We start from the raw sequence: 25207 nt of genomic DNA, 5'->3' as shown, positions 1-25207 counted from the left end.
ATTGAATAACACAATTATTCCACTCGCCCTTGTGGATACGAGATGGTTATATCAAACTCGGCACTACGCTCCTCCTTTGCTATTTATCTGACCTTCAGTATCCAACGCTAGCTCGTGGAATATTTGTTATTTGACAGCTCTATGTCTCTCTGAAGATTAAGAGAAAATCTTATTTAAGAAGTATTTTTGGCAACCCAGTCAATAGGAAAATTGATCCAAGCTTGAACTCATTCGCGGCAATGCTGGCACAAACATTCAAGATCTACTTGGTCGAGTTTTCTTCAGAATTTGGCGACAAGTCAGTAGGCGTTGCTCCTGTCCATCGGACACGGCAGTTACATAAAGCGCGTCAAGAGATTTGAAATTCTGGAACTTATAGTGCCATTTTGAGTGACTAGCAATAACATCTGTATCACATGTAAAACATTTAACATTAGTCACGTTGTTCTTTCTGTATGTATTGTGGTTTGTTATTAAGCTGCCTATAAAACTGACCCGCGCGGTGTAGGGCTTCTTTTCGAGTTTAGAATTGCAAAGCACAATCAAACCTAACCTTAAAAATGTCAGCAATATTATTATGCACAATTACCTTGGGTAACTTTGGATGGAAGTACTTCCTTTGAAAAGCTGCAAAGTCGCGTGCTATTAATAACAAGTAGTTCCTTTCGATCAAGAACAATGTTTAGTCACGTGCCAGGGAAGTAATGGAGAAGCATGTTAAACACGACAGATCCACTTGAGTGAGATTAATTGGAAAGCGAAGGCGGTATTTGTATAAGATAAAGCAGATAATGGGAGTTTTGAGGGTCAACTAGAAAATTACAAATTTTTCATGAGAAATCGCAGGAACGGCTGCATAAAGAGCGTGGGTTGGAGGGTCAGTCTATAATAAGCTCCGCGGAGCTTTTCAAATAACCGCTGAAAAAAACCCTAAGATTCTGACTTTGTGGGCGTGCTAATGGTGTAAAATAGTTGGATTGCATAACCACTGAACTGAAATCATCAATCTACACTGCTTTGATTTCTTTATTATTTTTTCTTTTGAAAAAATGTTAAACTTGAGTCAATGGTACGTCAAGTGTTCAGTTTTGTGTCACTATTGCAATTAACTTACGCACATGTAACTATTCAGAAACCTGATTTAGGGCAACTCAAACCCTCTTGGACTGAGATGTGCATCAGTGTATCAGCCAGGGTCCTTTGCGTTGGTCAGCATCGGAAAAACATTATGCACTTTGCCAATATAAACTTAAGTCGTTTCATAAAAAACAAACAAGGCTAAAGGATGCCAAATGATAACATTTTTGTGGCTTTTTATAAATTTTCCTTCAACCTCTTCTTTACCGAGTTTAACGTTAATTTTATTATTGATAGGGAAATCATGAGGCTTAAGATCAAGCACACTCGCTCCAGGTCGATGCAGTTGCCTTTTACGACGTAGAGCTTTGGAAACAACTCAACAATTTCTTGTTGCTTGCTTAGCAAACCGCTGGGGTTTTCTTTCTCTTTCCGGCGGGGGCGGACAGGGGGCGGGACCCAGGAGTGACGCGGGGCGGGGTCTCTATGGGAGGCATTTAAATACAGTAATTGCGTAGTGTGTTTGTTGTTTTGCAGTTTGATACTATTAATGTCGTCTTAAACTTCAAGGAGGTGATAATGATAGCGTGATGACATAAGGAGGGCACAAAAGGAAAATGCCGAGGAAGACTGGGGGCGGGAACGTTGTAGTGCGAGTAATGGGGGCTGGGACGGGAGTAGAGCGTACGAGGACTCTACGAGAGGCGGGAAAAGGGACGATGGGATGTAGAATTCTCAAAATGGCAGTAAAAGAAATGGCGGAATGTGGGATTCTCAAAGGTGGGAAAAGAGATGGCTGGATATTGTAATGATAGTTTTGAAATAATAGTTTTGAATAGCTTTAATCAGTATTTAATTTGTGATTTTACCTGATGAATTGTGATATCAGCGCTGTTTAGTTGTTAGGTTTTCATTAGTTATTAGGTGGAATACCTGTAAACTAGCCCTCAAGCTAAGCGTATATCCACTTTTAATAAAGCACTCATTCAAGCATTCATTCATGCGGCGGACGTGGGAGAAAATGGGAGGAATTTTTGCAGTATTCCTTAAGTGATTTTACAAAAGCAAAAAGTACCCAGAGGCGCTAAGAAAGGGGGCAGGAACTGGGTTAACGGGTGCCGGTGCAGGCAGTTCTCAATTTTTTATATGGTTTATACATTTTCTGTTTTGTTTATTGAATTGTGTTCATGCATTTATTCCATTATTCGTTTTTCTATGTAGTCTGACAAGTATATTTTAACCCTTAAAATACAAATTTAGAGGTAAATAGTATTAGTTAACAGTTGCTAAGTTACCACAGTCAAACCTTGATAATACGGACACCAAGTAGACATGTCACAGAGTACTTATTAACATGGCTCTCAGGAAAAGCGTCACGGACACATGTCACGGTATCGATACAGACAAATGACTTTTCTTAAAATTTTTAGAAGCTCTCACGAGGGAATGTCCACTATTGAGAGACCCTGCGCCTAAGAAACGACCGATGATTTCCGACTAAAAAATAAAATCGGCCGATTTTTATCTCCCAAGTAGAGGTTACCGAATACTATTTAAAAATGAATTTCTTTTGTTTCAGTTTCGCTTTAAACCAAAAATATTGAGCCGCAAACTTTTTCCGTCTGATAGCAGCAAAATCAGGCCGAAAATAAGCCCCCGCAAAAAACTGTTCAGAAATTACTATCGCAACGCAAAATAATGAGAAAACTACACAGTGTTGAAGAAAAAGGCCTTTTAATGCAATATCATTCGATAAACAAAAAAACGCGTCATCTGACTGAGTATTCCCCAGCTAAAACTGGGGAAAATCCGAGGATATTCCCCAATTTTCAAAACTGCGCGTATTGCGAAAGACATTGAAGGATAATGAAAACAATAGCCTCCATTTGGCGCGAAAATATGCTCGGATATTTGTCCTTGAACATTATATGTTCCTCAAAGCTCACAGTTTTCCACGAGTTACGCTCTCGAAAAACTGTTTGCTTCTTGGAATAGATAATGTCCGCGGACAAATATCCGAGCATATTTCCGCGCCAAATGGAGTCTATTGTTTATACTACAGTGGACTTTGTCATTATGTTACATCTGTCTGTAAAACTTCAGCTGTTCACAAAGATAATGATTTCAGCAACAGACAGCTATTTAAGTTATATCACAGGCGTAGAAGACGAACGCACTCATAATCTTTGATTATTACTAGTTTATAGTACTGTTAACACTACAAATTCAGCAACGAACACAGTGGAAATCTGAATGAAATATCAGTAAAAGTATAAATATACATTCAAAGGTCTACAGTTCTCAATTTACTACTTTGTTCGTTTGTTCGTTAGTTAGTGAGCTTGTTTGTTTATCCCATTGTCCATTTTGTAGTCTTGGATGTTGGAAGGTGAAGTATGATTCTTGATCACTCCTGCATGGTCAGGCTCACTTTACAAAAAGTCGGCCTTGCAGGTTGTGATGAATTCCATTAGAGTGACAATAGCCATACAACACGCGATGAGTATCTAAAAAACACAACAGATACAAAATTAAAGGATATGAAATAGAGTCAACAGAAGCTATAAACAAAGGTTTTCCAACATTAGCAAATACCCGAGACGTGTGGTTTATAAGGCAGTGTGAAAATAACTGATAATTATGTATTTTACCGATCCGTTAATAATGCCCTGTTTGGCTCGCGTTGCCTAATATTATCAGTGGATTTCGATCTACCGTTGATACCTAACGTAAACACCCGGGCACGGTGATAAATTGAGGATATCACAAGGCGGCGCAAAAATACCCGAGATATGACTTTTATTTTCGAGTGGTGAGAATAATATTTTACTCTCTCGCTGCGCTCGTTCGTAAAACATTGTTAATAAATTCAAAACCTCAAGCCCAGGAGGAGGGGGGGGGGGGGTACTACCTTATATGGGCTATATAGGTATGTGAGGGTTTTTCAGCCGTTTTGGTCATCAATAGGGTATCGATTTTGGTCATAAAGAGGGTATGGTTTTTGTACTTTAGTCTTGAATTGGGCATGTTTTAGTAGAAGCTACTTTTTCATCATTATCGATAGGACCATCATCAAAAGCGCTTTATAAATTATGTTTAGGGTAACTGTACGTGCCAGCCGCAACGGTCATAAATAGGGTGTCGAATTTTTGGTCAGGTCATTAATAGAGTAGGGAAAAATCGCTGTTTTTGGTCATAAATAGGGCAAGAGTTTTGGGAAGCGGGCCTCAAACCCCCACCCAATTTTTCTGGGAGTACCTCCCCGGGACCTCAAGCTACCGTGTAACTTTCTTTTATTACATAGACACGAACCTATCGCTCGCTATGTTCACTGACAAACAAACTTGAAAAAGCAGGGGACGAGGTTATCAATATCCATGGATACTACGCCTCTTGGGTCTCGGATGTAGTTTCGTATGAATTCTACGGGTGATGTATTTTCCACTCGTGTCTATATAACAAAACCATTATTAAAGGGCACAAACTCTAGAGCTTGAATTGTGAGACACTATTAGAAAGACGCAGGCTGTGGACAGTTACGGTGTATGAAATGCAGACTGGGAATTCCGTGAGGTATTTAAAGTAATATAATTAGTGTTGCAAACTTACAGTATTTAGAGGAGTACCAGGTACTGCCGCATTCACTGTTATCGTGTCCATCAAACACTGTACCAAATTAAAAAGTACAATAAGATAGTTGAGAGTCATGCCAAATCAGTTTAGTATCGTATGGCTATTCGATTCAATTCAATTCCTTTTTTACAATATAAAGGGCATTTGCACACATTTTATAAGGTAAAGTAATGAAAATAGTAAAATATTAAGAAATATAAAAGTCGGAAAGAAATAAAATCTATTTGTGAGCGGTGACCAAAGTAGCAAGAGCTTTCAGTTCAGCTAACCTAGCTCTGTGAGCGGGCAAGATGAGCCAAGTCTTGCGCTGTGATTGCTACCCGAGCGGGCAACCGAGTTATGTTACCCGTTCGGGGTTACCCACCTTGTCCAGCAAGAAAATAGTGTTCTCTATTCTTTGTCCACCTTGTTGATCAAACTATGTGTGGGACAGTGCTGGATATTCTGAAGCCTGTTCACTGGGCGAGATAAGGTAATGGAAAAACACCAAGCTGGAATTGAATGGCTATGCACCAAGGCCAATAGCCGCGTTCTGTTTTGGCGTGTTTAAAGACCTCGACTCCGTCTCGGTCCATAGACACGCAAAAAAGGAACTTGGCAATATCCATCCATGGCCAATAACCCATACACAGTGAAACCTGTATTAAGCGGACACCCTTGGGAACCTCACTAGTGTACGCTTAATACTCTTATTACAAGTTGTCCGCTCAAAACAGGTTCTAGTATGTTGTTCAATAATAGTTAATTATTAACCCTAGCTAAGACTGCTCATAGTACAATGTCTAGTCGATCAATTCATCAATCTGGAATAATCACTTAGCTTTAAAACGAGATCGATGAACAATGTCAAGGAGTCTTAGCTGAACCTTTAGAAGTGAAATGAGCCCTTAAAGTGTCCGCTTATTTCAGGTTTTGTGCAGCGAAATGGTTTAATATTGGTGTCCGAGTCCGTTTAATAGAGGTGACCGCTGAGTGCAGGTTTATTTTACAGTAAGTGTGGGAGGAAAATTTTGGGACTTAAGCTGGTGTCCACTTAATAGGGGATGTCCGGCCGCTTAACATGGGGTCCGAATGCTCGAATGCGTGAGTGTTGAAATCGGAATGCAAACCCACTCAGATTGCATGAAAAACAAAAACTTTTACAGTTCTCACATCTAATGAAACTGCTATAATCCCAAAAATAGTTGTATTGAAAGCTTGCCTACTCAATGACTTCTATCAACAGTCTCAATCTATTATAATCTAAAAGTTATTAAAAGGAAAAGTTCTTCCTTTCATGGTGTTCGTTCAGCTTCATTTCCCTTATGAAAAGGAATATTTCCCACAACTGCGGTAAAAAAATCGTAAAATTTTTACGTCTGTCACGTGACATGAGATGATTTGTCCACTGGGTGTGGTATAAAATAAGGTTATTTCCAAATAAAGCCTGTAAAAAGCACTGAAAATGTAAGATTTAACTGTCAAAACTTAGGTTCATTGTACAGAACAAAACAGAAACTTACACGATATGCTTATTTGACAGTCAAATCTTGTTTTGTAAAAGAGCAGGAAGTGTTGGCATCAATACTGTAAAACACTACCTCAAAAGGCTGTGGCTGGTTTCAATAGCAACCATTTTGAGTAAAACTCTCAAAATTTAATTTCTCTTCTTGAGTGCAATAGCACACAAATGATCTTTCTTCACCATATTTAAACAAACTTTTTGGTCCATTTTAGGTACCATATATACCACCTTCATAAAGTGCTAACTCTCTGAAGAAACCACTTGACAGTCCAAAGACTCCTGGTCGGGCGTCTAATCAGACAGAGAGTCTTAAAAAAGTACCTAACTAGAAACGGTATATGTTTACGACTTTTGAAAATTACGCCAATAGCATTATTTTGTAGTGTTTTCTCTTAAGTGACGTGACCCTAATCATGGGCTTTTTGCCCAAAAATTTACATAATTACTCATGCGCAGTATGGCGCATGAGTTATAACATGGGCTCCGTTTCTCCGTTTTGGTGTCACATTTGTGCATGCAAATTTATTCATGCATACATTTATCACGCTCTTTGGAGCCCCGTCCGCCATATTGGATTCTTCAAGAAGGTGCCGTTTTTCGCAAACGTTGTGCTTTTTCCCCAATTGGGTACGGTGTGAAAGTACCTATCAGTACTTAAGTTCGTTGTTAAGATTCTGAACTGGCCTGTGAGTATGCATGAACAGCAAGAAAGTGTTTCTGGGGTGGTAAGCCATTGTTATGTCGATCGCCATCTGACAATATGACAAGTCTCAAATTTTTTAGGGTTTTGGAGATTTAAGGACATATTACGAAGAATCACTTACTAAAAACGTGCTCTGTATACTTAATATTTTGGTCAAAAAATGCTTCCTTTTCGTGTAAATGGACGTGTTCAACAAAACGGGCAGGTAATAGGCCACGCTCGATATGTCAATATTCTAGCATGTCTCCGAGGATTTCAGGACAAAATTTTCAAGTTTCTTTTGTCTCTCAAATCCCAAAAGATACTCGGTGACAAAGAAATCATTTTAAAAGGAAAATAAATGCTATAACTTTAACGTTTCGGCGTTATCTTGTCGCTATTATCAAATGCAGATTAAAGTCGTTCAGTTCAGTTATAGTTATATAATAGCTTAGGTGTTAAGAAGGAATCCACCAAAAGTTCGAGTAACAAGTGGACTAAACTTTTTACCGAGATTATGTACATTGTATTGGAAACTTCTGTGCGACTCTTTTAACTATCTTCTCAAAAGAAATCATTTCTAACAACACCAAATGTAGAAAATAAATTTTGAAGTAAAATATGAGACACTTGAAAGTACTGGTGAAATGAAATTGATGATGAAATTTTACCTATGTTTTACCTGACAATTTCTCTGAACTTTGAGATTTACTTTCTCGAGCTCTCATGAGAAAGTGTTTTTGGTGTTATTTCAGACAACTGTTTATATCTTTAGCTTTTAGAAAATGCAAAAAGGACTGTAATATACTTAAAGTTATTCTGGTACAAGGTTTGTGTCCATTAAAAACTGAAATTGCTTGATTTCCTATTGGGATCGAGTCAAGAAGAATGTGACGAACAATGTCACGTAATAAAACACTTGCGTGTTTAATTTTTTTTCTTTTTTCTTTTTCTGCTTCTTTGTTAGTCTAGTACACCTTGTATTTTGTATCGATTATTGAAACCTATTACATTTTTAGAAACACGTGTAAGGATATGTATATAATAATATTTTAATTCTCGGAAATATAACATTGCATGATATAACATACTAAAACGCCAGGTGCTTACTGAGGAGTACTGTTATTTAATCAAGTTTCAAGTATACTTTAAAATCAAATTACAAATCTAATAAAAATAAGGCAAAGTTTACATTTGTTACAATGGCCCAGTACTGGAATATATTCCTAACAACAAACATAAACAAGTCTAACACTTGAACAAAAAATGCCTCAAAATATGCTTAAAGTTCAGAATTGCTATGAAAAAGGAAATTTCATCCAATTCGCAATTCTGATCGTGTGTTAATTTTCTATCTATAATTTTTCGACTCAGCTTGCTTTGTTATTCGCCTGACGATATCCTTGTAATAAAGATGGCATATTGCGTTACAGCACTTATCTTCTCTCCTGCATCTTAATTATCTATATCTTAGATCTTTGATGCACGTTTTTAAAATAAGCATTTCTCCCGTATTATTTCTAGTTGTCAGATGACAAACGTTTTCAAATTGCTTGTCTGACTATGTACGCGTTGCGTATCTATTTTATACGAGTTATAACCTCCTGCGTATGAGTATAGGCCACTTGGAGCCTTTTCTTTCCGTAGCCGGGAGGTGGGGGGCTACAGCCCCTCCCTCCCCCCCTCGTACGCCTGTGTATATCAATACAACTCAGTTGAAGTTGATAAAAGTAAATCAACCGCTGCAGCGAGTTTTTGAAGATGACCTTTTGAGCGTTAGCTTTTTGTCTCAGCAAAGTAGGGAGTATACAGTCATACCTCTCTACAACGGTCACCTTGGAGACAGACGAAAGTGGCCGTTATAGAGAGGTGGCCGTTATGGGAGGTAGGGGTGTAAAATGATACCCGTTTTTTGTTGTTGTTGTTGGGATACAACATTTTTATATTTCAAAAACGCTTTCTGTAGCATGGAAATACCTAACACAATCAAAATATATCAATAAAACAAAAACCAAACAGAGACCAACAACGCGCGGTACCGATCAAATTTCGCGACCTTTTACAATATAACATGGGGTTTGGTAAACATCATTCGTCAGACGTTGATTAACTGGCCGTTGTCGAGAGGTTCTTTTGGTAGTTTGGGATGCGCTTTAGTGGCCGTTGCCATTATGGAGAGGTGGCCGTTGTGGAGAGGAACAATAAGAGTGAATGATGGACTGTCCGTCGGGACGAAAAAAAGTGGCCGTTGTATGGAGGTGGCCGTTAGTGGAAGTTCGACTGTATGTGGGTTGTGTGTGTTTAAGAAGGAATCCACCAGAAGTTCGATTTACAAGTGGACAAAAGCTCTGTGCCGAGATTATTTGCATCGCATAACAAATTTCTGTGCGACTGTTTTAAACATCTTCTCAAAAGAAATTGTTTCTAACAACACCAAATGTCGAAAAGTTCATAAGAAACACTTGAAAGTATTGGTGAATTGAAACTGATGATGAAATTTTACCTGCATTTTGTTTGCACAATTTCTCTGATTTTTAAAATATATTTTCCCGAGATTCCATGAGAAATTGTCTTTGGTGTTACTTCAAGTTCCTATTTATATCTTTGGCTTTTAGAAAACGCAGAAAGGTTTATAATATACTTCAGTAAAACAAGAGATTATGATAATGAGCAGGAGAATATAATCTGAGAGAACACATCCCGGCCATAGATGGGCCTCTTCCTGTGATAATCTTTTTCAATCTAATTTTAGCGCGTGGTCAAACTGCGAGGCTATTTTAGGAAAGACACCTGTTTGGTCATTATAAATGAAGTAACAAGGATCATAATCTCTTGTCCTGCTCAGATCATATTTTCTTGAGTAAAACTATTCTGGTACTAGGTTTTTGTTCACGGAAAACCAAAATTGCTCGATCCCCTATCGGATTTCGTCTTAAATCGTGGAGCTGGGAGTTGCGCTAGTGGAGGAAGCTAGGTAACAGGAAATATCTAAGTGACGGAATTAATTAAATGAAAACGGTCGTTGATCCCATGGGACCGAGGTTGTGACTTGAAAGTTATAGTGGATATGGCTTGACACGACAAATCATAGACTTGAACACAAGTCGTGTTGTGCCGGAAAGCCGAGCCCGAAACGAAAATTATATCAGCTACTCCGAAAACCTGAGTGAGTGGAATCGGGGATCGGAGGCTAACGGTTGAATGCAGTCCCGAGTTTTTCAGTTACAGGCTCTTTTCTTCAAACCTGCGCGCTGTGACTAGCATCAACTCCCTATTCTACCGCCAAGGTTTCATTCCGTAGCGGAACTGTTGGAGTCTTGATTGTGATTATTGTAAATTTCGAGTAAATTGCACAGTATAATCACTATGTTTGGCTTACCCTTATAACAACTTCCTGCAATACGATATCCCTGGCTTATCCCATCGCAGCGGTTGGATTCCCACTGGTATGGATACGAGTAAGAAACAACAATGCGAGGACACGAGCCTCTAAAAAAATATATAGAAACGTAATCACATTTTTCATTTGATTGTCACTTGATATACTGTATAAACAAATAAGGAAGCGATAAGTATTTATAGCTACAAACGTATTGTTGACTCCCTTACAAACTTACCTGTGGACAGACAGGCAGATAGACAGACAGACAGACAGAAAGAAAGAAACAACAGGAAGACAGGCAGGCATACATGCAGACAGACAGATGTTGTGTTAGCTCACATGAAGTATTGTTCAAGTTAGTTACTTGCGAGATGCATGTTGGTTATTAAAGATGGCGTCTTGAAGTAAACACGTGTTGTTCACTGAAGACTTTTGTAAGCCAAAATAACTCGACATGGTGGCAGCGGGAAGTTCCCAATAGCCTTTAAACTGAAGAAGAATCAGACAAAACGGAAATATGGCAGACCAAGTTCCTCCATGTTGGAGGCAGGTGTCATATCCAGAGTTGACCAACCCACTGATTGGTGCGCTCCCATTATGGTGGTGACCCCGAAAAGCAATGGCAAGGTCAGGGTCGTCAAGAGGGTCTGAATGAGTACGTCAAGAGGGAGAACCATCCACTTCCAGCAGTAGACACAACTCTCGGAAGATTGGCAGGCTCCAGGGTGTTCTCTAAACTTGACGCGAACTCAGGATTCTGGCAAATAAAGCTAGCGTTGGAATCAAGACCACTGCCAACATTCTTCACTCCATGGGGCCGTTTCTGTTTCAATGTGTTGTCCTTCGGAGTCAGTTCTGGTTCCGAGAAATTCCAGAAGAATATGAGTCAGATCCTCTAGGGATTAGATAGCATGGAGTGCAACATAGATGACGTTTTAGTCCATGGCAAAGACCAGACTGAACAAGATCAGAGGTTAGAAGCAATACTCAAGCGTCTGGTTGAAGCTGGCGTGACACTCAACCTAGACAAATGCCAATTCAGCACAGACAGAGTCAAGCTCCTTATACACGTTATAAGCTTCAGTGGAATCGAGGCAGATCCTGAAAAGTTGCAAGCAATTGCAGACCTACCGCCACCTCAGAACGTGCAAGAAGTGAGAAAATGTCTTGGCATGGTGAACCAACTAAACAAGTTTTCCGAGCACCACGCTGACAAGACAAAGAGCATCAGAGACGTTCTTCACAAAGGAAACCAGTGGACATGGGGAAGTGAGCAACAGAAAACATTTGAGCAAATCAAATTTGACCTCACACGAGCTCCAGTACTGGCTCTGTACGATCCAAACAAGGAAACCAAAGTGGCAGCTGATGCTTCATCCTTTGACCTAGGTAGGGTCATTCTTTAACTCCTGACAACCTGACAACTCCTGGTGGCCAGTCTCATTCATATCGCGAGCGATGTCGCCCACTGAAACCAGATATGCACAAATCGAAAAAGAAGCCCTAGCGCTCACATGAGCATGCGAACGATCCTGGGAGTACATCGTGGGAAAGTCAATCTCTGTGGAAACAGACCATAAACCCCTGGTGCCTCTCCTGAGTACTCACACACTGGATCAACTTCCACCAAGAATTCAAAGATTTAGAATGCGACTGATGAGATTCTATTTCAAGGAGATCATGCATGTTCCCGGAAGATGCACATAGAAGATGTACATAGCCGATGCGCTTTCGAGACTCCAAACCCGAAGCCAAACATTTGAGTCAACAATTGACGTTGACGAAATGCATGCACACATTGGAAGCGTGATCTCATCACTGCCTGCCTCAGACGCACGATTACAGCAGATCATGGAAGCACAGGAGGAGGATCCTGTCTGCAGGCAGATCAAAGTGTACTTTTCTGAGGGATGGCCTGACAAGTATTCATTTAACGACGCAATGATACCTTATTGGTCAAGCAGGGGTGAACTGTCTATGGTGCAGAACATTCTACTCAAAGCATCCAGGATCGTAATCCCTTCATCCATGCGTCTTGAGATACTAGATAAGATCCATGAAGGACACCAAGGAATCACTAAATGCCGTGAGCGGGCCAAAAACTCTGTTTGGTGGCCAGGACTCAGCCGAGGAATCCAGGATCTGGTGGAACAATGCAGGGTTAGCTTCAAAGGGACAACAAGCCTGAACCGCTTATCACGACACCCTTACCTGACCGTCCCTGGCAAATCGTAGCCACAGACCTCTTCGAGCTGAAAGGTGTTGACTACCTTATTGTTATAGACTACTTCTAAAGATACGTGGAAGTAGCAGCAATGCAGAAGACTACAAAGTCAAGTGAGGCCATTAGAGCACTTAAGTCGATATTTGCCAGACATGGGATCCCAGAGCAAGTGCGATCAGACAATGGTCCTCACGTTGACAGTGCAGAATTCTCTTGCTTTGCTAAGAAATGGGGATTCAAGCATAGCAAAAGTAGTCCTAGATTTCCCCAAGCAAATCGAGAAGTTGAGAGGGGAGTTAGAACTGTGAAGAATCTTCTAACAAAGGAAAAGGATCCTGCTAAAGCCTATCGCTCAACACCACTAGCATGCAAGTTCTCTCCTGCCCCGGTTTTCTGTTGGGAAGTCACATTAGGAACAGCGTTCCGTTATTCCACACCCAGCTGAACCCACAGTGGCCTGATTTAGATAACATGCGTGCACGAGAGAGCATGAGCAAATTGAAGCAGGAAACAGTGTTCAATACCAGGTACAAGGCCAAACCCTTGCCTTCAATCGGACCGGGCAAGAAGTTTTCGTCAGCGGTCAGGAAAAGTCATTGAAGCAGCATCAACACCGCGGTTGTATAAATTTCAAACACCGAACAGCACGATAAGAAGAAACCGTGTTCACCTTACTCCACTGCCAAATCAGCAGGAGCAACATGAGCGACCGACACGAATAGTGAACCAAGTTCCCGCAGGGGACAAAGCGGCAATACCTGTTCGGAAGGACATTCCCGTTACAAAGGGAGAAATTCAAGTACCCCCTGTAACATCCATTCTAGCTACTAGGCCAAAGAGAATTATAAAACCATCGCTGAAAGTTAGAGAGAATCTAGGTTTAGCTTGAGATGACGCTGTGTTATAAGATTCCATAGATCGTTTGTCAGTCTTCTCATGCTCTGTTAGTTTCCCTAGATACTCTTGAACAATGGGGGGAGATGTTTTCTTAGCTTACATGAGGTATCGTTCAAGTTAGTTACGTGCGAGATGCATGTTGGTTATTAAAGATGGCGTCTTGAAGTAAACGCGTGTTGTTCACTGAAGACTGCTGTAAGCCCAAATAACTCGACAACAGACAGACAGACGGACAGACACACCGACGGATAGATGAACGAACGGTTAGACTGAAAGGCGGACGGACGGACGGGGAGAGGTGATTGTCACTTTCTTATGGAATTCTTCATAGTGCAACCTTATTAGTAAGGACTTTTTCTGATTGAATCTCAAACTAATAGAGGGCAAGGGAAAGAATTACATTCAGTGTGCGAGGACAGTCTTTCCTTGACTTAGGCATTCCTTTACTTATCCAGTCATAACTGACTGAATTAAACCCTTTCACACCGTGGGGGCAGAGGTTCTTTAGGATGTCTCCCTGCACTCTCTGTCTTGTGACTGTCTCTGCAACTGTTGCCAGTTATAGCCTGCTTTTCTCGTATCCTCCTCCATTGACCGTTGCAAGCTGTTCGGCTGTCTTCCGTTTAACCAGTGGGTTCCATCATGAGCGGATGAGTGTTGACAAAACAAACTCGCTATCCACTGGATAGCGATTTATCAATTGCATTGCGTTTTCCGTCCTTTAAACAACTTGGCCGTGAATTATGAAAACTAGCAACAACTGCATGGAAACCCTCATATACATAATGATAATAAGCTGTTGGATATCTATCTCACCCATTTCCACCTGTGCAGGAAGACTTAAAATGTATCGCTCCACTTGGTATCTGTAGGAGAATGTAAAAGAAAAAGCAACTATGAAGTAAAATATAGCTCTCATAAAGTTTATTACTTTGCAGCTAAATTTTGGTAAGCATGTGTATTTGATATTCAATATTATATAATGAGTCAAATTATTCTCGCATTTTGATTGGCTTTTACTTATGATCACTTGGACGACAGAGGCATAGATGACGTTGCTAACACTCTTTTTTGTTTCATCACTATATAAAAGAAGCAGATTCCATGTTGCAATATCTGCACTGCGTCTGTTCAGTAATCAGAGATCACAGAAGATGTCAAAATGTGGCAAGAACATCAGTAACACACTCCCCTGACTTTTATGCCACGTTTTTGTTCTTACCACATTTTGACATCCTCTATGATCTATTACTGAACAGACGCACGGCAACATGGAATCTATTTGTTAATGATTAAACATCAATACAACGCAGAATGGCGCCAAAAAAGATATATTTCCAATAAGGAAGGGCACACTTACAACAACAGTAATTTGTATTAAATAAAACTATTGAAAAAGTTAATAGCTACCCAAAATAACCAAAAACCCAGAGCTTGAATGGGCAGCTAAATAAAAGAAAAAAGGTGACATCGACCTTTCTTATAGTAGGTAATGTTTACCCTGTAAAAGACTGAATAATTCGCCGAGGGCTTCAAAACGTCAACTCTGAAAACTCCTGCGAGAAAAAGAAAAATTGCAGATAGAAAAGGCAAAAGCATTAAATTTAACCATATTTAAATGTAACTAATCAATGCAAGGCCGATTATATTTAGCCTTGATCGTGGTGCCCTTATGCCGTTGACAAAAATATTTGCCAGAGAAACTATCGACAGTGTGATTAACACGGCTGCTTGTACGGTTAAAGCTATATGGCTGCGGAGATAGTAATTTCGCCACTTGGTGGAGTTAAAAAAATTGAAATACATGTGAGAAAAAGTCTTTTAAATCAAAATTATAGTAGCGATTTATAAAGTAATCTTATCCAAAATATATTGGAACCATGTTGGTAGTGCTCAGGTGGTGTTGGACACGACTCGCAAAACGGGCCGGGAGAAATGTTCGCTCGGGCTCATTTTCATCTGATCGTTGAACGGCAAACATCTCCGTGCGCTGAAGGTGATATGGAAACATAACTTAAATGAGGATCTCTCGCTTCCGACGCTGAAAGAAATCTAGGAAGGCATCCATATTAAATCTTTCGTAAATGTCTTCTGCTCGATTCACAAACCCGCCATTTTCAGTACGGAACAATTGATTTCAGGAATCGAAGCTTCGCAGTACGTCGAATCTCTACGGTTGAACTGAAAATTATTCCCGTTTCTGACATCTTCGAGTTCGATCTTAACTGTACGGAATTGAGCTTAACCTCGGCACTTTCTTTCTCAGATATCTCGACTTATGTATGAAGTACATCGGTTTATCGCTGGTCAATAAAATGTGCACTTTCTTGGTTTTTTGACAGATATTTTTTGTTCGACTCTAAGAGAGCTGAGAAAACTTACAAAGTAAAGGAGAGAATAATTCGAAAACAAGCAATGTTTTGTCCTTGAAAACTTGTGTAAAGCTTAATCGAGTTTCGCCCGCTGTCTTTTCGCATTGATCAAAAGTAATCACTGATCAACAGCTTGCTATTATATGTTGTAACAAAGTAATGGTTCTTTCAAACTAACAAAAACAAATTAAAATAAATGGAATAAAAAAAACATAGTGGTAAATTGATAATTGTGGAAGTAGAGTATGGTTTTCATCAACAAACCCTAAGTTGAAGGTAATCAATGTAAGTGGCAAGAAATACTTGCACTGGCCCCCTGTACCAAGATCTACCTAGTCACACTTTCAGCAAATATTCTTGTTTAACTTACAAATTCAAAATTACTATATATAACTATGTATCTTGTAGACAACATAATAAACACGATTTTGGTCTTGATCAATTGTTTAAAGTTAAAGGCCTACTAATGAATTTTCCCTAGAGTGGCAATATCAATGCTCAAACGGATGACTGAGATTTCTCTCCTGGTCTCCTTGAGCAAAGGTACTGGATGTAACTTGTACTTTGCTCCGAGTGTCCATTCCTGGGTCCTCGGTAAATGTAAGGCCATGTAAAGGGAAATAGGGCTCAATGGAGAGACGGCCTATTTGAACAACATGAAATTAATGTTTTGGCCAAATAATATACCTCTTACTAAGAAGGACATCATTATGCAAAGTAACCACAAAATGGAGAAAAATGGGGAATATAATATAGACATTTCTCAAGGCATTCCTTAAAACATATGTAGAAGGAAGTCTTTACCCAAGACAGTGCTATGCAGGTCATTTGAAGTATCTCCAGTTTAACATTCATTCACTGCAAGTCTTGGTCAACAACACAGTGATCATGTAAAAATTTTTACATTTTCTTCATTGGATGTTAAATATTTTGTCAGAAACCGACTCCACAGCACGTCTTCGCAATGACTGTAACCAAGTTTATACATACAGCTGTATCACAGGTCTTCTACAAAGGGTTGTTTTGAATTGAGATAACTAAACTGCAACAACATTTTGAAATAAAAACAGATGCACTCCATGGAACACTTGCAGTAGCTCTTACAACTTGGGATTGCTATGCATCTTTATAAGTCAGTTGAAATGTCATTAAGTGCCTTTCTTGGTCCAATCTATTTAACAAATCGAATGTGCGTCAGCGTTGTCTGTACTCTTATCGACAACGATATGCGTCATCACAGTGGTTAAAATTTGTTGTGGACCGGCACTCGGCTGCGCCACGTGAGTCCACAGCATTTGGACTACTGTGATGACGCGTACTCGTTGTCGATAAGAGTACAGACCACGCTAAACCAAATTTCGATTTGTTTTTTACCACAGTATCAAAGTCAAAGAAAATGTTTTAAGAGCGTGACACATTGACGCGAGCAGCGTTGTCTGGACTCTTATCGACAACGGCAAATTAGCCAATCAGATTGCGAGATAAGTAGCAATTGTGGTAAAATCTAAATTTGATATCGAAAACAGCAGCACCCTGTAGCTTTCCTTGTTTGGTAACTGTTAAATCTAGTAAGTTCTTTGGAAATAAAGCAAAGTTGAATCCAAGCCCATAGGAAATTTTCATTTGCTTCAAACATAATGGGCTGGCTGGTTCTTGTTTAATTGATCTTTGTATGTATAACAAATTATACAAAGTTTCCGTTTGTCCTCTTGTTGAAGATGTATCTAGGTGGATTGACAGTTATGTGTAAACACTTATTTATTGATTTACAAATATAAAGAAGTGGGAGTGTAAAAATAGCCAGCCACAGATGACTGAGCAAGAGTAATAAATTTCTGTGTGAGATAACAATTCATGATAGTGAAAATTTACTGTGATCAAGATGATACTTTACAAGTGATCCAAAGCAGGATCCAAAACTCTTGCACATTTAGCTATTTGCTTGTTGGTCGTGTTTTTCACTAGAGGGCCCAGAGGCAGTTTTGTTGCTACGCTGAACGTCGAACATTGGCCACACAAACGGATAACATGCATACGCATTACAAAAACAGTTACTGACAAGGAAACATTAAAATATAAAAGGAACAAACCGAGTCACAAAATTGTACACTTATCGTGATAAAACAAGAGCAGGAATCACACCACCAACTCCCGCGAAATTCCGCGAACATCTGACAAATCAAGTAAAAAGCCACAACTTCAAGTCCGATTTTGGCCGTTGAAACGGCGGGGCTCGTCTGGGACCGCCGGATTTTTCTTACATTTCAGCTATCGAACTAAAGTTTCACGCAAAAAATAATCCAGAATACTGATCCCTGTTTCCCTCCAAACGACCAAAAGAATATCCGTGTCAAACAAGTGTGGCAAACGCTTATTTTAATATTCCACGTTTTCGCACAGCACATTGTGGAAAACATTCTGTGCGATAGTTTGGGCCCCATCTTTGGAACAAATTACACCATAGTGATAGAGAGAAACCTAATGTTAAGAGTTTTAAAAACAGTATTAAAAGCAAAGACCTAACACTCTTAATAGGTGATTGTAACAAATGTGACAGTACATGTGCTGCTATGCTGCTATAAATTTTACATTTTATATATATTTGATAAATTTCAAGTTTTTATATCATACTATAAGTTCACATATTTCATTTACTTATTTATTCTTTATTTATTAATTAAATTGTAAATAATTTTAACTTTATGTAAGATATGTTTTAATGTGTAAATAGTGTCCCCAATTATTTCTTTTAAGCTAAATACAATTAACACTTAAATAAAGTCATTCATTCTTTCATTCATTCATTCATTCATTCATTCATTCATTCGTTCAACAAATGTTTTCAACATAGCATGATTTTCATTGACTAGTTTTGATACCAAAAATACTTACCTGCAATTGAGACTTGGCAAATAACTAACCTACAGATATTACACTAGCAGCTCCCAGATGAGGTTCGTTTGATTATCTTGATGAGCACAGAAATCGGTCGAGAAACGGAAATTGCCCACCATTGCTCCTGCTGAGACGACATATGATCGGCCGAAAACTATCACATGAAGCGTGTCCTACACCCCACAAGGTGCTCAAGGAAAATGACTGGATGAAGTTTTTGGGGGGTGAGGTGGAGGGGGGAGAACAATGGTGACGGAAAGTGGCCAATAGCGAAGTCAGATATAATTAACACGGTGGGTGGTAAAAGGGCACAATTCACCAGTGTTGCTCTATTGATTATTAAGTTAATATTTCTATATACCATCGTGTGGAACAATCCAGTGAATATCTTCGTCTTTCATCTTTCGACTGGGTATGCTTGCCACATCTTCGTACGGTACACATCTGCTTGACTTGAAACAGTTATGTTGACCGTCTGTGATATGATTTCTGTTTAAAGAGCTGATGCTTACAACCAAAGTCCATCCTCCACCTGCGTGAAAAACGACGTTTCAGTCGAGAATGTTTAGAAAATAAAATAATGTTTATGTCATCAGTCCCTATAATATCATGAAAGTGAAGGAAAAAGCATCCTTAGGGCTGATCAGAGAATTTAGACCAAAGACCCACAAATACCGGCGCTTAAGGGACATGTTACTGTTAGCAGCATGAAGGGACACACTGATTAGTATGAATTCACCGGTATCCGCGAGCCAGAAAATTATCGAGTAACTTGTCTTGCTCAAGAATTAGCATAGCACCATGACCCACGGCCAGCGTGCAAACTAGACGCGCCCAGGCGCCTTATGGTTGCTACAGGCAGCTAATATCATTTTATAAGCTTCAAATTATTGCATTCTTCTTTCCTTTTTTTGGTATAAATAAATGTTGTCGTTGATGTTGTTGTTGAGAGTCAAACTCTCTCATCATTAGTCACCGCACCTTAAACAGATTATATGTGTTTAAAAATAGATAAGTAACCAGGACAAGACATTTGGAAAAATAGAAAAACGATCTCTGGTTAAAAATTTGTTTAAAACGAGCTTTCGACTACCAGTCTCTAGTCTTTAACGAATAATAGATAGAAAGCGCGAACGTTAAAACATATACTGAGGAAAGTGTGAAAAAACAAAATTATAATAAAAAACAATAGAAATGCTTGTGTGCGAGTACAAAGGCTAATGTGAGGTTCAAAATAAAATTGAATATTGTCTTGGTAATTGTTTCGTATTATTGTCAGCATGGTTCGTAATTGCTGTGTGCCAGGATTCCAGAGTTTTTCTAACACGGAAATTTCCCTTGTCAATCACGCGTGCATTGTCAAAGTCGATGGAATGGTCGTTCAACCAGGCATGTGAAGCAATGTTGGAACCTTTTTTAAAGGTTTTGTGTTTCTTATATGTTCTTTCTTCCTTGCTTGTAAACATCTACCAGTCTCGCCGATATAGCTCCACGGACAATCGGCGCATAGGATCTTGTAGACGACATTTGTTTGTAGTTCCGTGGGTGGTCTTGATTTCGGAGAAACAAACTCTTGTTGTAATGTCTTATGGAGTCTGCTTGTAGTTTGTATTCCATTGTTTCTTAGGAGTCTTGATAGAGGTTCAGTTAGGCCTTTGATGTAAGGTAAAACTGCCGAGCCAACGTGTAAGTCAGAAGGATCAGCCCATCCAAAGAACATTCCTACCAATTCTTCTGGAGATGGTGTGATTACCGGGGGTAGTTTCTTCTTCAAGATGTTAGATATGACCGATGGTGGGTAGCTGTTCGATTTCAAAGCATTAGTGACGTGGATTAATTCTTTCGCTTTTCCCTCGGGGGTACTTGGGAGATTAGAAGCACGATTCAGGAGAGTGGTGGCAGTACTCAGCTTGTGTTTCATTTCGTGGTGTGAATAAAAATCCAGATATCGGTCTGTGTGAGTAGATTTCCTGTAAACATCGATGGTTATGACGCCGTTGTTCCTGGATACCAGGGTGTCTAAGAAGGGTATCTGTCCATTATTCTCAGGTTCAATGGTAAAGGCTATCTTTGGGTCAATTGAGTTAAGAGTGTCATGAAAGGGTGCGACAGAATGTTTCTTTATTATGACAAAACTATCGTCGACGTAACGCTTCCAGATTTTTGGAGGTGTCGAGGAGGCAGTGATGGCTGTTTCCATGCGGAGATTTGTAACAACAGGGCTAACAGGGCTGCCCATTGCGCAACCATGGATCTGTTTGTAGATGGAGTCATTGTAAACGAAGTAATTGTTTGAGAGAGTAAAGTCCAGAAGAGAAACAATATCATCTGTAGTGAGGCTGGTTCTTAGATGTAGGGTTGTATCTTCATTGAGTTTTTTTTCTGATGTATTCACAAGCTTTCTTAACTGGGATGGCAGTAAAGAGTGAGACGACATCAAAAGAAACCATAGCTTCGTCAACAGAGATTTCTATATTAGCGACTTGGTCAACAAATTCAATTGAGTTGGAGACAGAGTAGCCGTTACAGTTCTGGATAGGTGCCAGGATGTCGGTGAGAAATTTGGATGTGTTATAGAGAGCAGAACCAATACAGGAGACAATGGGCCGAAGAGGGTAACCTGGTTTGTGATGTTTAATGGAACCTCGTATGGCGGGTGGAACAGTGTCCGTGGATCGAAGTTTACGATGAGTCGGCTCGTCAATCTTATCCTTCTTCTTGAGATCTAGCAACATGTGGTTAAGTTCTCTTTCGATTTTGGCAAACGGAGATTTCTGGACGAGCTGGTAAGTCAAGTGATCACTGAGTAAGGCTTCCATTTTCTCGTTATAATCAGATCTATCCATAACAACAAAACAGTTACCTTTGTCCGCTCTCATTATTAGGCGAGTGTCGTCTTCCTTCAGGTTTTTAAGGGCTTTTCTTTCAGCTTTTGAGATGTTGTTTTTGACCGGCAGACGAGCTCTGTAAAGGATGGAGGCGGTGGACGTTCGGATGGAATCTTTGGTGTCATCCGGAAGTCGGGCAATGGCTGCTTCTACCTCGGCGACAATGTCTTTAAGCGGGATCTTTCGTGGAGTTGGTGCAAATTTCGGGCCTTTTTCTAAGATGAAACGTTCGTCAGTCGAGAGTGGCTTTTTGGATAGATTAACAACCCAGTTATCTTTGTTGATAGGTGTGGATTGGTTCGTGTCAGTCTCCTTGCTGAGGTTAGTAAACTTTTTGGCGTGTCTCACTTCAATGGACTCCTAAGAAACAATGGAGTACAAACTTCAAGCAGACCCCTTAAGACATTACAACAAGAGTTTGTTTCTCCGAAATCAAGACCACCCACGGAACTACAAACAAATGTCGTTTACAAGATCCCATGCGCCGATTGTCCGTGGAGCTATATCGGCGAGACTGGTAGATGTTTACAAGCAAGGAAGAAAGAACATATAAGAAACACAAAAACTTTTAAAAAAGGTTCCAACATTGCTTCACATGCCTGGTTGAACGACCATTCCATCGACTTTAACAATGCACGCGTGATTGACAAGGGATATTCCCGTGTTAGAAAAACTCTGGAATCCTGGCACACAGCAATTACGAACCATGCTGACGATAATGCGAAACAATTACCAAGACAATATTCAATTTTATTTTGAACCTCACATTAGCATTTTTACTCGTACACAAGCATTTCTATTGTTTTTTATTATAATTTTGTTTTTTCGCACTTTCCTCAGTATATATTTTAACGTTCGCGCTTTCTATCTATTACTCGTTAAAGACTACAGACTGGTAGTCGAAAGCTCGTTTTAAACAAATTTTTAACCAGAGATCGTTTTTCCAGTTTTCCAAATTATATGTGATTAAGGGGAAGGAACATCACTTTATCGATACTTCAGGTTAGAAAGTTGCACTGTGAATCAGATCCTACCATGGTTATCCATGTCACAAAAGACTTGCGTCAAGTTGTGTTTCCCTGTGATCCAGTAATAACCACTTTTTGCTTTTTCAAGTGCGTTATTTATTTCTGCGCATGAGCGGTACTGTACTCCAACTCCTGAATGGATAAAGACACTAACAGTGAGTACAAAAGAGTTCACCTAAGAACACTAAAGAATTGGTTCATGCTATCGAGTTATGGATGCACGCGGGAAGTTTGGAGAGCACGAAAGAAGCCAGAGTTGCTCTCGGCTATCGCCTTCTTAAGTGCTCTCCAAACTTCCCGGGCTAAGTGCGTTCATTACTCGATATACGCACAGCTAAAAGCATGAACCAATTCCTTTATAACATGGCAAAAATAACTTAGACGCTAAAACATGTTTTATTTGTGATTGACTACAAAGTTCTCAAGATGCACGGTGAAGGAAAACAAAGGTGATTAGGATCCTAACACGCCACAATCAGCTCAGAAACAGTTGCAAGAAAACGTTTAACCTTGTTTCTAAACTTGTCAAAGAAAAATTCGCTTGTTCGAATTAATTAGAATGAAAATGTCGGTAAATAAAATCAAGAATACTCAATGAAAATGTAGACAAACAAAGTTAAAATACTCAAGTTTAAGTAAACATCTTAGCTTGGCAAAAGTCAAAGGCTCCAAGTAGGGTCTGGATTGTTCAAAATAATGTTCACATGGCCGAATCGTAAACAAAAGGAACTTGCACTAAACTCGACGGAAATTTTGCAGCTAAATTGCAACCGCTCACGTCATGTTATATACGCACGACCGTGCGTAGATATAGAGATTATTTCGTTCATGATGGCTCAATAGGAATTAGGTACTAGGACTAGCGCGCGTGCTATGTGACATAACCCCTCTAACACTTGAAACCAGGAGCGCTCGGGATCCGATCACAGGGCACGCAGTTTAAATTGTGTTATTACGACAAACATTGAGTGTGCGCAGAGGAAGAAACTGGACAATCTAGTTGTAACAATAAAGCTTGCTTCATTCTTTTTACTTTCACCAAAATAATTCCTGGCGAAAGAAGCTTTAGGCATTTCTCTTCTTCTACTCGCGTGCGATGGATTTTCTATGTTAAGAGGCTATCCATGACTAACAAGAATTCCTTACCAAAGTTGTCTAACATTGCCATGTCACAATAGACCTGCTCCATTTTGTTTTTCACTGGGATCCAGTAAAGACCGCTTTTTGCTTCTTTATGGGCGTACTTTATTTCTGCGCATGACTGATACTATAAAATTAAAAACAGCAACAACAACAACAAGAAAAAATCAGACCAGCCCAAATTGGCAAATTAATAAATTAAAATTAACTAATTGTCTTGTCGCCATTTTTTTCACCTTCTTCTGCCCTTTTAGCATTCTCTAGCTAGTTCCTGCTGACCGAACGCTCAACCAGCATACGGAAGGTCATGGACAATCGTGGACTCTAGTGATTGTCTTTCTTTGTCTCATTGCAAACTGATTTCAGTTACTCACTGCATCAATGCTAGTCTTTGAAGTATCGTTTTCCACTCAAGGAAAACCGATCGGAATTCGAAGTAGAAGGACAAATGGCATTTATCAACTAAAAATGATAACATAGGGTTGAGGTTGAGGGTTTGGGCGAAGAAGAAGGTCGTAAAACAAGGTGGGCTTGATGCTAAATCGATTATAGAAATGGCGGTAAATTTGAATAATAGGCTGTACATTTAATACCTTAGCCTCGCATTGATGTGCAATATCCTTAGTCTGGAAACATAAGCAGTTTTGCTAAAAAAAAAACTTCAGTTACGCACGCTGGTAATAACTGATCAGCAAGAAATTAAATTTCAGCCCGATTAACAGCAAATCTAACCTCGGGGGTCTGGTAAGGGTAGTTGCTGTATACATGTCCTTGCCTTGGTCCATAATCCCACGGGTGCGTTGATTTATCGGCGTCATTCAGCTCACAGAGCAAACCTTCTAACCGAAAGTTAATACTTTTACACCGAGGTTCTCTCGCACATTTGCCCAAACACTCGCCAATATTGGCTGCATTTCCACTTGATATCACGTGACCCTTCAAGTAACTTCCTCTTGCTGACAAGGTCTCTTTACAATGCTGATTGGCATGTGTCATAACAACTGAGACCAGTAACCACAGTAAACAATTCATGCCGTGTTGAAAGTGAAACGTCCTGTAAGTAACAAGGCAAGGAATCGTTCCTGGATGATTATCATTCCTTACATAGTTAATAGAGGGAAATGGTTAGGAAGACCGGTAAACATCAAAGAAGCAAACATAATCGCAATGCTGCTGTTGGCTAGGTGTACGCGCACGCATTGCTACCCGTGCATTTTGTCAGGTTCTGAGCAGGGTCAATCCCCAAAATAGCCAACAAAATAGCCAACAAAATAGCCGACAAAATAGCCGATAAAATAGCCAACAAAAACATACAACAAAACAGCCGACAAAATAGCCGACAAAGTAGCCAACAAAATAGCCAACAAAATAGCCGACAAAATAGCCAACAAAATAGCCAACAAAAACATACAACAAAATAGCTAACAAAAACATACAAAATAACCAACAAAGACATACAAAATAGCCAACAGAAACATACAACGA

General features: G+C 39.6%; 2 protein-coding genes across 3 annotated transcripts in view; both read right to left on the bottom strand.

Moving 5' to 3' along the window:
* LOC110069245 (uncharacterized) overlaps positions 1-671 on the bottom strand; it is a 30809-nt gene extending 30138 nt beyond the window's left edge. Inside the window, exon 1 of one of the 2 annotated variants that reach the window (XM_020776757.2) lies at positions 590-671. The gene's annotated coding sequence lies outside the window, so the exon portion shown is untranslated. The remainder of the gene's footprint in view (positions 1-589) is intronic. The other variant, XM_089294840.1, reaches the window with a different exon arrangement.
* A 2150-nt stretch (positions 672-2821) lies between these two features.
* On the bottom strand, positions 2822-24773 carry LOC110069236 (uncharacterized). The gene is made up of 9 exons (XM_089294841.1): positions 24455-24773; positions 23729-23849; positions 22589-22714; positions 19028-19198; positions 14900-14955; positions 14216-14265; positions 10276-10385; positions 4687-4743; positions 2822-3584 (listed from the first exon to the last, which is right to left on the bottom strand). The coding sequence occupies exons 1-9, from the start codon at positions 24752-24754 to the stop codon at positions 3505-3507; spliced, it is 1071 nt and encodes a 356-aa protein (XP_089150967.1). The 5' UTR covers positions 24755-24773; the 3' UTR covers positions 2822-3504.
* Positions 24774-25207: the final 434 nt, after the last annotated feature.

The sequence above is a fragment of the Orbicella faveolata genome, unplaced genomic scaffold (assembly GCF_042242905.1).
Source record: "Orbicella faveolata isolate gen_17 unplaced genomic scaffold, um_ofav_v1 contig_25, whole genome shotgun sequence".
Lineage (NCBI taxonomy): Eukaryota > Metazoa > Cnidaria > Anthozoa > Scleractinia > Merulinidae > Orbicella > Orbicella faveolata.
This window is presented reverse-complemented; position numbering and strand designations above follow the sequence as displayed.

Coding starts and splice junctions, on each gene's coding strand:
- LOC110069236 (XM_089294841.1), bottom strand. CDS start 24,754: ATGAATTGTTTACTGTGGTTACTGGTCTCAGTTGTTATGACACATGCC. Junction 22,715..23,728: donor GGCAATGTTAGACAACTTTG/GTAAGGAATTCT, acceptor TTATCCATTCAG/GAGTTGGAGTACAGTACCGC. Junction 3,585..4,686: donor CTGGTACTCCTCTAAATACT/GTAAGTTTGCAA, acceptor TGTGTTTTTTAG/ATACTCATCGCGTGTTGTAT.